Source organism: Rattus norvegicus, chromosome 1 (assembly GCF_021556685.1).
Source record: "Rattus norvegicus strain SHRSP/BbbUtx chromosome 1, alternate assembly SHRSP_T2T, whole genome shotgun sequence".
Classification (NCBI taxonomy): Eukaryota; Metazoa; Chordata; class Mammalia; order Rodentia; family Muridae; genus Rattus; species Rattus norvegicus.
In genome coordinates this window covers 188,076,701-188,089,457 of record NC_141534.1, presented here as the reverse complement: position 1 = coordinate 188,089,457, position 12,757 = coordinate 188,076,701, and the positions used below count along the sequence as shown (strand labels likewise).

At 41.2% G+C, this 12,757-nt stretch overlaps 1 protein-coding gene and 1 long non-coding RNA gene across 7 annotated transcripts in view; one reads left to right on the top strand and one right to left on the bottom strand.

Moving 5' to 3' along the window:
• Window positions 1-12,757, bottom strand: part of Ankrd62l (ankyrin repeat domain 62 like) — an 88,397-nt gene that overhangs the window by 15,539 nt on the left and 60,101 nt on the right. For 2 of the 4 annotated variants that reach the window (XM_087607627.1, XM_087607630.1), the window contains exons 21-25: window positions 11,836-11,968; window positions 9,186-9,342; window positions 4,472-4,542; window positions 4,011-4,098; window positions 3,589-3,701 (exon numbers count right to left, since the gene is read on the bottom strand). In XM_087607627.1, coding sequence (XP_087463753.1) covers window positions 3,589-3,701; window positions 4,011-4,098; window positions 4,472-4,542; window positions 9,186-9,342; window positions 11,836-11,968 — 562 coding nt within the window. The remainder of the gene's footprint in view (window positions 1-3,588; window positions 3,702-4,010; window positions 4,099-4,471; window positions 4,543-9,185; window positions 9,343-11,835; window positions 11,969-12,757) is intronic. The other 2 variants (XM_087607633.1, XM_087607638.1) reach the window with 1 other exon arrangement.
• Rpl36-ps12 (ribosomal protein L36, pseudogene) overlaps window positions 1-12,757 on the top strand; it is a 34,285-nt gene that overhangs the window by 21,272 nt on the left and 256 nt on the right. Inside the window, exons 2-5 of one of the 3 annotated variants that reach the window (XR_015652456.1) lie at window positions 5,739-5,838; window positions 5,919-5,979; window positions 6,390-7,071; window positions 9,213-10,302. This is a non-coding gene — a long non-coding RNA (ribosomal protein L36, pseudogene). Of the gene's footprint in view, window positions 1-5,738; window positions 5,839-5,918; window positions 5,980-6,389; window positions 7,520-8,001; window positions 8,204-9,212; window positions 10,303-12,757 lie in introns of those variants that run through there. The other 2 variants (XR_015652454.1, XR_015652455.1) reach the window with 2 other exon arrangements.

The following is a 12,757-nucleotide window of genomic DNA, read 5'->3' as shown; positions in this document are numbered from 1 at the left end:
ACTTCAGGGGAAATCACTATCCCTGAACTCAAGCAGTATTACAGAGCAATAGTGATAAAAACTGCATGGTATTGGTACAGAGACAGACAGATAGAATAGAATTGAAGACCCAGAAATGAACCCACACACCTATGGGCACTTGATTTTTGACAAAGGATCCAAAACCATCCAATGGACAAAAGACAGCATTTTCAGCAAATTGTGCTGGTTCGACTAAGGTCAACATGTAGAAGAATGCAGATCGATCCATGCTCATCACCCTGTACAAAACTTAAGTCCAAGTGGATCGAGGGCCTCCACATCAAACCAGATACACTCAAACTAATAGAAGAAAAAGTGGGGAAGGATCTGGAACACATGGGCACTGGAGAAAATTTCCTGAACAAAACACCAATGGCTTATGCTCTAAGATCAAGAATTGACAAATGGGATCTTATAAAACTGCAAAGCTTCTGTAAGGCAAAGGACACTGGTTAGGACAAAACGGCAACCAAGAGATTGGGAAAAGATCTTTACCAATCCTACAACAGATAGAGGGCTTATATCCAAAATATACAAAGAACTCAAGAAGTTAGACTGCAGGGGAGACAACCCTATTAAAAAATGAGGTTCAGAGCTAAACAAAGAATTCACAGCTGAGGAATGCCGAATGGCTGAGAAACACCTAAAGAAATGTTCAACATCTTTAGTCATAAGGGAAATGCAAATCAAAACATCCCTGAGATTTCACCTCACACCAGTGAGAATGGCTAAGATCAAAAACTCAGGCAACAGCAGATGCCGGCAAGGATATGGAGAAAGAGGAACACTCCTCCATTGTTGGTGGGATTGCAGACTGGTACAACCATTCTGGAAATCAGTCTGGAGGTTCCTCAGAAAATTGGACATTGAACTACCTGAGGACCCAGCTATACCTCTCTTGGGCATATACCCAAAAGATGCCCCAACATAAAACAAAGACACATGCTCCACTATGTTCATCGCAGCCTTATTTGTAATAGCCAGAAGCTGGAAATAACCCAGATGCCCATCATCAGAGGAATGGATACAGAAAATGTGGTACATCTACACAATGGAATATTACTCAGCTATCAAAAACAATGACTGTATGAAATTCATAGGCAAATGGATGGAACTGGAAAATATCATCCTGAGTGAGGTAACCCAATCACAGAAGAACACACATAGTATGCACTCATTGATAAGTGGCTATTAGCCCAAATATTTGAATTACCCTAGATGCACAGAACACATGAAACTCAAGAAGGATGACCAAAATGCGAATGCTTCACTCCTTCTTTAAAAGGGGAACAAGAATACCCTTGGGAGGGAATAGGGAGGCAAAGTTTAGAACAGAGGCAGAAGGAACACCCATTCAGAGCCTGCCCCACATGTGGCCCATTCATATATAGCCACCCAACTAGATAAGATGAATGAAGCAAAGAAGTGCAGGCTGACAGGAACCAGATGTAGATCTCTCCTGAGAGACACAGCCAGAATACAGCAAATACATAGGCGAATACCAGCAGCAAACCACTGAACTGAGAACAGGACTCCCGTTGAAGGAATCAGAGAAAGGACTGGAAGAGCTTGAAGGGGCTCGAGACCCTATATGAACAACAATGCCAAGCAACCAGAGCTTCCAGGGACTAAGCCACTACCTAAAGACTATACATGAACCGACCCTGGACTCTGACCTCATAGGTAGCAATGAATATTCTAGTAAGAGTACCAGTGGAAGGGAATCCCTGGGTCCTGCTAAGACTGAACCCCCAGTGAACGTGATTTTTGGGGGAGGGCGGTAATGGGGGGAGGATGGAGAGGGTAACACCCATAGAGAAGGGGAGGGGATGTTGGCCTGGAAACCGGGAAAGGGAATAACAATCGAAATGTAAATAAGAACTACTCAAGTTAATAAAGATAAAAAAAATTAAAAAAAAACAAACTAGCTTTTCTAGTTTGCTTTTTTTTTTTTTTTGGCTGAAGATCCGTTAGTAACCAGTGGCAACAAATTTGAAAAAAAAAAAAACAGATAGGCTTCTATGTTCATTCACGTGGTTGTGGGGCACCCATCTTTTACCAGCTAGGGGACTAAAGTATCTTTGTGCCTTACTAGCTAACTAGAGACCTTCCTTCATTTCTAGGCTCATTGCCCTCTCTTCAAGGCAGCTCTCAATATGACAAACAAAAGCAAGAAAGATCCTTTGTGTACCCTACTTTTCAAGGGGCCATCCCATCTACTGGTCATGTCCCTGTCTGAAATGCCTGGAACCAGAAGTGTTTAAGATACTGGATTTTCATCAGATTTTGGACATTGTTGGTTTTTCTTGTTTTATGTTTTGTTTTTGTTTTTGTTTTTTTTTTTGTTTATAAATAACCTGAGATATCTTGAGAAGCCTAAATACACACAAAATCCCTTTTCATTCATAAAAAAAAGGTAAAGAAGAAAAATGTGAATATGTGTGAACTATATACAAATATAGACCACTTTACATACGAGAGTGGACTATCCATAGAGTTTTGGTATTTATGGAGGGTCCTAAAGGCAAACTTCTGCTATAACAGGGTTAACTATATTTTAGTTGTATGTGTATACATATATACAGATTTCTCTACATATATATACCCTATAAATGGGTACCCCCATGGAAAAGGAACGTGTCTGCATGATATCATAATAGAAAAAAGAAAAGCAGAAAGACGATAAAGCCTGAAGATAATTGTGATAACCGTTTTAGCCAGAAGAATGCTTGGATGCTGAATGAAGGATGATACCAGAAGAAAAGGAAGAAAAACTGGCCTCATCCTTCTTCCCAGGGCTCAGGGACCATTGTGGAAAAAGGGACAGAGACAATGAAAAGGGCCAGACGCCAAGAATGGCTGCAACAAAACGTGGCCGTGCAACAGGACAGCTGCATATATATAGTAAATTCAGTGATTCTGACCGCGCACAAGCCCTGTGCAAGCTCAAACCAGCCTCTGTCTCAGCAAGGCAAGGGGAGGTAGACGTGAAACCCCGCCCGTAGCTGAAGAGCTATTTGCAGGGAAATAAGGGTCAGTTTTCTTGAAAAGTGTGGACCCTGCACGTCAACCATGAGCCAGAGAGAGGCTGTGCATTCAGGAATAGATGGGCAGCACAAATTAGAGTCCACGGTGAAAAAAGGATACAAAGCTGAATGGGTACAAGACGGGAGGGTGCGTCTGGGGGGTGGGTCTGGGGGAGGGGCAGGGGAGGGGCAATATAGAAACAATTTAGGAAATCTTGACTAAGAAAGAAAAAAGAAGGAAAGAAAGGAATGAAGAAAGAAACAAAGAAAGAACAAAGAAAGAAGGAAGGCAGGCAGGAAGAAAAGAGGAAGGGAATGTCCAGCCAGAGTCTTCAATATTGTTTTCAGGATCATTAGAGAGAAAATACATTTTGGCAATCAAATTTTCAGATTGAGTTGTGGGTTTCTGAAGTGAATTTTAAAACACAGTAAGTTTTGGTTGTTAAAACAGTTATAAAATGAATTAATATTTAGATGTTAATACAATCAACATAATTGAAAATGCCCGCGAGTGAAGACATTTGAAGTATTAAAACCGTACTCGGTGATCTCCCTTTCTAATTCTTCATTTTTATTCTTTGTTTGATCCAGAGAACCCTTCAGAGATAGTGTGATTATGCGGAGTTTCTTTTGCCGTTCCTCTTTGACTCTAGTCTTTGAAAAATAAATCATAAAATTACTTAAAACCATAAAATTACATAAAATTCATCTGAATTTTTCTTTCTTAAAAATATTGTTTATCAAGAATAGTATGCATTAAGGCAGGTTACCAAAACCATTAGCTTATGAATTCGATCAAATCTCCTTTAAAGCTAAGAGGATTTTCAGTCACGGCAGGAAATGGTGTCAGAGGGGATACATTCTTCTCAGTGGGACCTTTCACTTCTCCCATGACATTCCCATCTTGGACATTCCCATCCGGGAAAGGGAACCTGAGGCCAAAGCAGCAGAGGGCGCACTCACCATGCCTGCGTGTAGCTTCTGAAGCTCTGCAGTTTTCTTTCCTTGCTCTTGTACCATAGCTTCTGCCTCAGAACATCCAGCCTGAAGCCTAAAATGTATTTTATAAAACAATTACTGTTACAGATGAATAATTTACAACACTGCACAATGACAAAGAACTTAAATTCTTAAAAATAAAAGAAAGGTAGATGGCGTTTAAGTTTTCTAGATGTGTTTTATAGAGTGTGTGCTAAATATGGGTACAATGAACTAATATCAGACAGATTGGGAGATGGAACCCAGGGCTGTGGGCATCCAAAGCACGCCTTAATCATCCTTCCGAGCCGTGTCCCAGACCAACAGACGTAAACCTGAAATGTCTCTGGTCATCTCAGAACTGAACTTATTCTAACCAATATGATCAACACGTCACACCGAGGATTCCCTTGTAAGCCCTCAGGTATCCCCCTTTGAGGTTATACTTCTGCAAGTGGTCCTGCATCCTCTGCGAACTCCGAACAACTTCTCTTTGTCGATCCTGTGTCTCTTGCAACTAAAACAAAGAATTAAAAAGAAAATTTTACTAATATTTTAGTACAAATCTTCCTGTCATGCTTTCATGCTCAAATTATTTTGTATGTATGTATGTATGTATGTATGTATGTATGTATGTATGTATGTATGTATATATGTATGTACATATGTGTGATTTGGTGTGTGTGGATGCACCCTATGTGCGCAGGTGTCTGTAGAAGCCAGAATTGGGCATAGGATTCCCTGGAGCTAGAGTTACAGGCAGTGTGAGCTGCCCTACGTGGATGCTGGGAATGGAACCCTGGATCTTCTGCAAGAACCAGCAAGTGCTCTTAATGGCTGAACCATCATCTCTCTTGCCCCTTCATGCTAAAATCTTATGACCATCCCGTTGTCTGCATTCCGAGGGGAACTTTGTGCTATCACTGTGGAGTTAACTGAATTGTTGCAAGAGGGGTTTTATCCCCACCAAATCTAAAATACTATTGTCTGAGTCACTGATCTGTCTTATGACTGAAAATGCCATTCTGGTTTTGAAACCATACTTTCTCAGACACTAAAATTGACGCAATTGGTAAATGAGGGAGGGAAAAAGGAAATCCTATAATGTTGAAAATTTGCATGGTCCAAGTACTGCCTCAAGTATAATTTCTTTTTTTCCTTGTTTTCTTTTTTAAAGATTTATTTATTATATATGACTACACAGTAGCTGTCTTTAGACACACCAGAAGAGGGCATCAGATCTTTTACAGATCCACCATGTGGTTGCTGGGATTAGAACTCTGGACCTCTGGAAGAGCAGTCAGTGCTCTTAACCATTGAGCTGTCTCTCCAGCCCAAGTATAATTTTAATAATTCATATCGATGAATATCTAGAGCTATACAAGTAGCGATCACAAAGCAATACGATGCTCTAAGGGAGATCTGGATGCTAAAGGAAAGTGTGAGAGGCAGCTTCTAAGTGAGATGCCACAATGCCTGTGTTCCAGGTCCAGCTCTAGTTACTAATAGCTATTGGTCTTGAGCAAATCAGTTTTCTATGCCTTGCTACCTCATCAGTAAAAGAGAGGTAATTACAACTTCTAATGCTGGTCTTGATTAGATTAGAAACTACGCGTAAAGTAATTAGAAGAATTTCAAAGACATAGGGAGCCATAGATAGCATCTGCTGCTGCATAACACCTGACACTGGTCTCATACCGTCCTACCCTTTAGGCAGGTGACATGTTCCTTGGAGCCTCCCACACTAGATGCATGGAATCTCTCTCAAGCCAGTGAAGGTCGCTTCAAAATGGAGGTCCTAGGCACACTCCCAGTAAGTCTTGAAACTTTTATAAGTGTACTGGCCAGCTACTTGGTTTTTGTTCATCAACTGTCCATCGGATTTTCTCTTAGCAGGCAATGAAAACAGAACAGGACAAACTACAACTCTGGGGTAAGGTACTGTGCAGATGAGGTGAGTGTCAGAGGTGTTGGTCTTAACTGTGAATAAAGGTTCTCTTCCTCCACAGCAAGTGCTCTGTTGCCCTTTGTCTGCCTGCACTTTGATGAGCAGATGGTAGTTACTAGGGGTAATGTACAAGAATGGAATATCAGAAAAGCTTTTCTGAGAGTCTCTCTGTTTATAGATTACTACAATTCCAAATCAGCCTCTGTTATAAAGGAAGGTAGATTTCACTTTTACCATTATGAGCAAAATATGAGCATTTGGTAAATAATTCTGTGATAGATGAAGTTTTATATTTAAGTTTAAAACATATATTTAGATTAAAACTCTTCTGATGTCAATGTCTGAAATTATAAGAATTGTATGCAGTAATTAATTTTATCTTAACAGCTGTTTTTCTGTTTGTTTTGTCTTTTCAGCCCTGAGGATGTAATCTAGGGCCCGACATGCTAGGCAAGCACTCTCTAAGCTCCACCCCCAGGCTCTACCAACTGTTTAGCAAAAACATTTTCAGTCAGTGTTTTCAAGAAAAAGTGGCATCCTTATAAAACATGATTTTCCCTTTAGGCAAATTTATACTTCGACAAGATTAAGGCATAAAACAAAGCAATATGGCCAAATGAAGAAAGCATACAAAATTAACAACTTTATTGTTCTGCAAATGCAAGGTAAAGAGGGTCGGAAAAACTATCATGAAATAGTAAATCTCGAGCTACTTCTGAATAAATGAAAGCAGACGAATAAAATCTGGAAAGAGAGGAAGCATGATCAAAAGCGATGAGAGAGTAAAGTCAGCACTCTCAACCCAAAGGAGAAAACCCAATGGCAAAGAAATAAATAAAAAACATGTCCACAAAATCATCGCAGCATCACTCACAATGGCCAGGAACAGCAGCGACACTGTGGCGGCTCTGACGAATGGGTGTGTGGGACAGCCACACAGAAGAGAACTAACTGTTCAACAACAGGAGCTAGTGCTGTGGTGAGCTTGAGAACACCACGTGATAGAAGCTCAGCAAGGAGGCCTGACTATTTATAGGAAACGTCTATAAGAATGGGGGAATGCTGGGAAAGAAGGAGGACCTAGGAGGAGGGTAACAGGTAAGGGATCTGACGTTTTCCTTAAGGTCATGAAAATGTTCTGAAATTGTGACTATGCAAAGAGACCCTGAATTTGCACTTCAAATGATTTCCATAAACTGCATGCATGGCCATCATGCTTATTACATAACTCTCTGCCAAAAGGCAGTGACAGGAATAAGACAACTTTCTTTTTTTAGTTTTTGATGCAAAATATATATGTAATCTATTTCTATGCTTTTACAGTAGGTCTAAAATGGAAGGAAAAGATATGACCTCAAATATTTACGATGGCAAAAAACAAAAACAATTAAATAAGGTATAGGTGTCTTTTTGCTTCTATGTCTGTGCCTGGCGCCCATGGAGGCCGAAAGAGGGTACCGGATCTCTTAGAATTGGAGTTAGAAACAGTTGTGAGCCACCATGTGGGCGCTGGGAGTTGAACTTGGGTCTTCTGTAAGAACAGCAAGTAGTCTTAACCACTGAGCCATCTCTGTCCAACTGCATTTCCTGAGAGATGTGGTAACCTATCTGTGTGAGTGTCTTCACTGTGGAGCATGTATGTAATGTGTATCTGGCATTGCTGTTTTCAGAAGCTCTGTTTTGGAATAGGGATTATTTCTCTCTAAAGGAATTAGCAGGTTGAAAACATGGTATCTGCTGGCTGCGTGTGTTGCCCTTCCACAGCAGTTGCAACAGCAAAGTAGGACGTGCCCTTCCACACAAACATATTCAGGGAGCAGAATAGCTGTGACCAGCTAAGAAACCCATCATTGGTGGCAAGGTTTACAATCACGGGAAGTCAGCTTCTGCGAGAGACATGCAGGCCTTCACTTTGGGTGAGCCTATCTGAGTATTACTATCCAACCAGTTTGTTCAGTGGGAAAAACATGTCCCTATCAGTGCCACATGTGTTACATATGCCCATGGATGGCTGGAGAGATGGCTCAGTGGTCAAGAGCACTTGCTGCTTTTCCAGAGGACCTAGGTTAGGTTCCCGACCTCACACAGTGGCTAACAACCATTTGTAATGGCAATAGGATTCAATACCCTCTCTGGCCTCCATGGGCGCCAGGCACGCATGTCGTATATATATACATACATGCAAGCAAAAACACTCATACAAATAAAAAAGGAATTCGAAAATTCTCTACACTTTGCACCGTGCACGTAATTTCCTTTCTAAATGTGCCCATTCACGTAACAGGGCATTAGTCATCTGAAAATGACCCATGAAAAGTCTGCGCTCTGGTTTTCTTTTGTGCATTTAACTTTTTTTTTCCCGAGGGTGATTTTAAAATTTGTCATTTGGTTCTCTAAAAGTTGTCAGCGTCGTTGTCGTCTTCCTCCTCTTCCTCCTCCCCATCTTCCTCTTCTTTTTCTTCTTCACAATCCATGAAGGTTTAACCCCATATCATTGGTGACAAAAATCCTAAAAGCTTAATTAAATGCAGATCTTAAAAACTTATCCAAAGAAAGTAGGTGGTTGATGCTCGGGGACCTTTCCTCCACGTGAACGAGTCGAATTCTAACCGTGTAAAACATAGGTAGCCTTGTCACAGAGCAAAGACTGGCACAGACACTGCTGTGAAGTGAACCGCTTTGTGAAGCATAGGAGAGGTTCCTTCGTCAGTGTCAAGCTAATGAGGCTGCATTTCGGCATAAAGGTGCCCCAGTGGCCATTTGTGACAGCGCAGTGATTAAACTCCCCACTCATCGCTCCAAGACTGACAGTAGCTACTTCTGTGTAAATGTCATGATTTCATTTTAGGGTAAGGTGACATTTCCTTAGATTTCAATTTAAAAATCATTGTGCGTTGTATGCCATGCATATGCAGGGGTCCCTGGAGACAAGAACAGGGTATCATATGCCCTGGAGCTGGGGTTACAGGTGGTTGTAAAATGGCCAGTGTCCTTTGGAAGGACAGCAAGCTCTTAACCACTGAGCAATCCAGCCAGACCAGAAATAACGGTTTGTTAAACAATGGACCGCACACACGGAACATTAGTCATGCAGGTTATACTGTCCAGTGATGTACTCACGTATATGCATGTTCGTCAGAGATAGTATGAGTAATGTCAGTGAAGTAAAGTCACACACTTTAAGGATAATTGCTAGCATGCAACTGGTTTACCTGCCTCACAGTCTGTTTGGTCTTCAGGTGCAGGGCACTCAGAGCCATGTCGTATTGCTGCCTCTCAGCGCCCTCAGAATAAAGCTCATCTTTTCCTGGTAACTGCATCTTCACCCTTGCACCTTCTCCCGTCTCCTCTGTTTCTTTCAATGCCTCTCTGAGGTTAAATATGCTTATCTTAAAATTCATTTTTTTAAAAAAAACCAAAGTATCCATCATTTCATTATCCTAACAAGCCAATATCCCGGCCTATCCTAATCCAATTTCTATATTTCAATACATTCTTTTGATGCCATGCTTTCAGTCTCTCACTTTCGACTTTTCCAGAGCTCATGCATATTGGGAGGGCAATGCTGAAGAAAGGTTTTCTTGACTGCTAAGTTTCTGTTAAGAGAAACTGTAGCTATTTTGGAAAAGCCATCTTGAAACCAATCAGTGATTTGACAAATTAAAAATGATCGTCTGTGTATAATTTGACATAATTTTATACATAGTCCCCTAATAAAAACAGGTAAAGTTAATTCCTAAAAGTTATTGCTTGCAAACATGTATGGAATTAACTCGACATAAAATCTTATTTTTATATAACATTACATGTATCCCTCAAATGATTTACAATGTGAGAGAGCCCCTTCTGAAGCTTTCAAACAATGGGTATGCTCCTTGCTAGAATTCAAGGCAAGATTAGGGAGCTTATGTTACCTCTTACTAATGCTTCCAAATCATCTTATTATAATAAGCAATTAAAAATGCATAAAAGATAATTGATTCAGTAATAAAGAGTATCCTGTTCTTTCAACATAGAAAGCTGTTCATTTTATCATTAAGAGAGAAGTACTGAATAAATTAATTGGTCACTTACTCTATTTGATACAGTTTAAGAACGATGGTGTTGCATGTGGGAAGATGACTCAGTGGTTAGGAATGCTGGCTGCTCTTATACAGGATCTGGGTTAGGTTCCCAGCACCCAATGGTGGCTCACAACTGTAACGTCAGTTCCAGGGGATCCAGTGTCTTCCTCTGGCCTCTCTGCCTGCACATATAGTATGCATACATACATACATACATACATACATACATACATACATACATAGGGCAAATGCTCACACACGGGGTAATAAAAGAACAAAAGTATAGCTGGGCGTGTAACAGCATTGTGTGCTGACCTCACACAGATGAAATTTAGTCTTCAACACCAAAAATAAGTAAGTAAAGGGTATAGGGAAGTGTCAGGGTGTAGAGGTGCGAGTGGGTGGCTGGGAGGGGGAGCATCCTCATAGAAGCAGGGCAAGAGGGATGAGAGAGGGATGAACTGGCAAAGGGGATGACAATGTAAATGTAAATACATAAAGTATACAATAAAAATAAGTTAATTAAAAGAAAGAGGACAGCTGCAGAGATTTTAAAACTTGTGTTTGAGAAAACGAGTGTTTCTTACACTACAGTGGGATTGTAAGTTAATTCAGCTTTCGTGAGGACAACAGACATATGGAGCAAAGTCTTCTTTATATTTCTATTTATTTTTATTTTTTGAGATGGGGTCTCACTCTCTGTAGCCCAGGGTGGAACTTTCTATGTAGCCCAAGCTGGTTGGTCACCCTTCTGACTCGGCCTCCTCAGGGATGAGATTACGGATGTGAGCCATCACACCCGTCCACTCACTTATTGACTAAAGTCATTTTTAAAGACGGTTCTATACTATCAGACAATCATTCTATGTTGAATGAATTAATAAAGTAAATCATTAAAAACACAGAAAACAACATATAAACAGTTTCCCTGGAATAAGAAAAACGTGCCTTTCTAGTGAGCAGTCACCCCGTACACTTAGAGATGACGGGAAGAACATGTCTAGCTCTGGCTAGTGCCCAAGGAAAAGTCAGCCTTGAACAGAAAGTTTACTAACTTACACACCCGAGGCTTATGGAGTGCACAAATGACAACATCTTTAACTTTCCTCTAAGTCCCGGCCTTAGGTTATACTTTGGACAATTTAGACAAAGACAGGAGGCATCTGGCTATGTGGGCAGATGGGGGATTTACACAAGAAAGATATTGCCAGAATTATTTTTTTAAGTACACCACTGTTGTTCTCTTTTGAATGGTTGTTACCTAGGGTCATCTTACCCATGTGGCAGAATTATGTTTTTCCTGATAAAAGCACAAAGGAACCTAAAGACAGACCAGAACTTGGCACCCTTGAACGTGTTCTTAGGGGATGGGTACAATGGCTGGTCAATCCTGGTGAACAAACATGTACTAACAGGCCTGCTGGGCGGATTACTTATCTTTGAGGGGACAGTGTTCCTTTAGCAAAATTCTCCTTCTTAAATGTCTCCTAAGCAAATCTATTAATGAATCCTTTATACCATCAGTTCTCTTACCTTGAGTTTCTTCTACACCATTCTTTAAAAACAAAAACAAACAAACGAAACACATAGAAAGCACTGCCAGCTTCTCATTGCTGAGTACGTAACAAGACTCTATGCTGCAGTGTGCACCTAAGTTTTGGAAACACGTAGGAGCCACAGCCTGTCACAGTATTGGCGAGGACTTCACCCCCCAAAAGACTAGAATGTTTTCTCCTATTCACCATCCCACCGGGGTTGCGTAGTGGAGATTTCTCTCTCCAGGCCTTTGTGTTCTAACCTTGATCTCGCTGGCTCTGTTTTCAGCACCTCCCCTGCTACACCGCCTTCCATGTTCCCAGTTTGTCTTGTAAGTAGCTCACAGGACTCAGTTTCTGTTTCTGCTTGGTGTGTGTTACAGCACAGCTCTGCCTCTAGAACAGAGACAGTGGTCACTTTTTTTTTCTTTTTTTTTTTCCGGAGCTGGGGACTGAACCCAGGGCCTTGTGCTTGCTAGGCAAGCGCTCTACCACTGAGCTAAATCCCCAACCCCCAGTGGTCACTTTTTAAAAAAGAATTGAAAATAGATTTTTTTTCCACACAATACATTCTGATCATGGTTTACCCTCCCTCAGCTCCTCCCAGATCCTCCCACCAATGTAATTCCACACCATCTTTCTCTTTAGAAAATAAACAGGCAAATAAAAAGCAAGCCAGGTCCCATGGCCTGAAGACATCAGTCACACCTCCTCACAGCTCCCTTTGGGACAGAATTAAGCAGTTTGTGCAGTGACTTGACAGCCTACCCACAACCCCCGCAGTGTTTCTCTGTGTAGCCTTGGCTATGGTTATCCTGGAACTCACTCTGTAGACCAGGCTAGGTTTTCAGTAAGGGATTCACCTGTCTCTATTTCCCAAGTGCTGGGATTAAGGGCATGAACCGCCATGCCCAGTGGCTCAATGGCTCTTAATGTATTGCTCTATGCTCTTCCGTGCTCTGTCTTGCTGAACTAAGTCATGTGATGTGCAACCTCCTGCCACAAATGCTCTGTCCTCACAGAAGTCTGATCCTTTGTTCTCAGGATTTTGTTCTGGGAAGCACTCTTGCTAGCTCACTGTCTTCCTCTTCCATAGTCTCACTCTTTTATTTTATGTCATTTTTGAGGCAAGATTGGACTGTGTAGCCTGGCTGACCTCAGACTCTGATCTACGCTAAAGGTGTG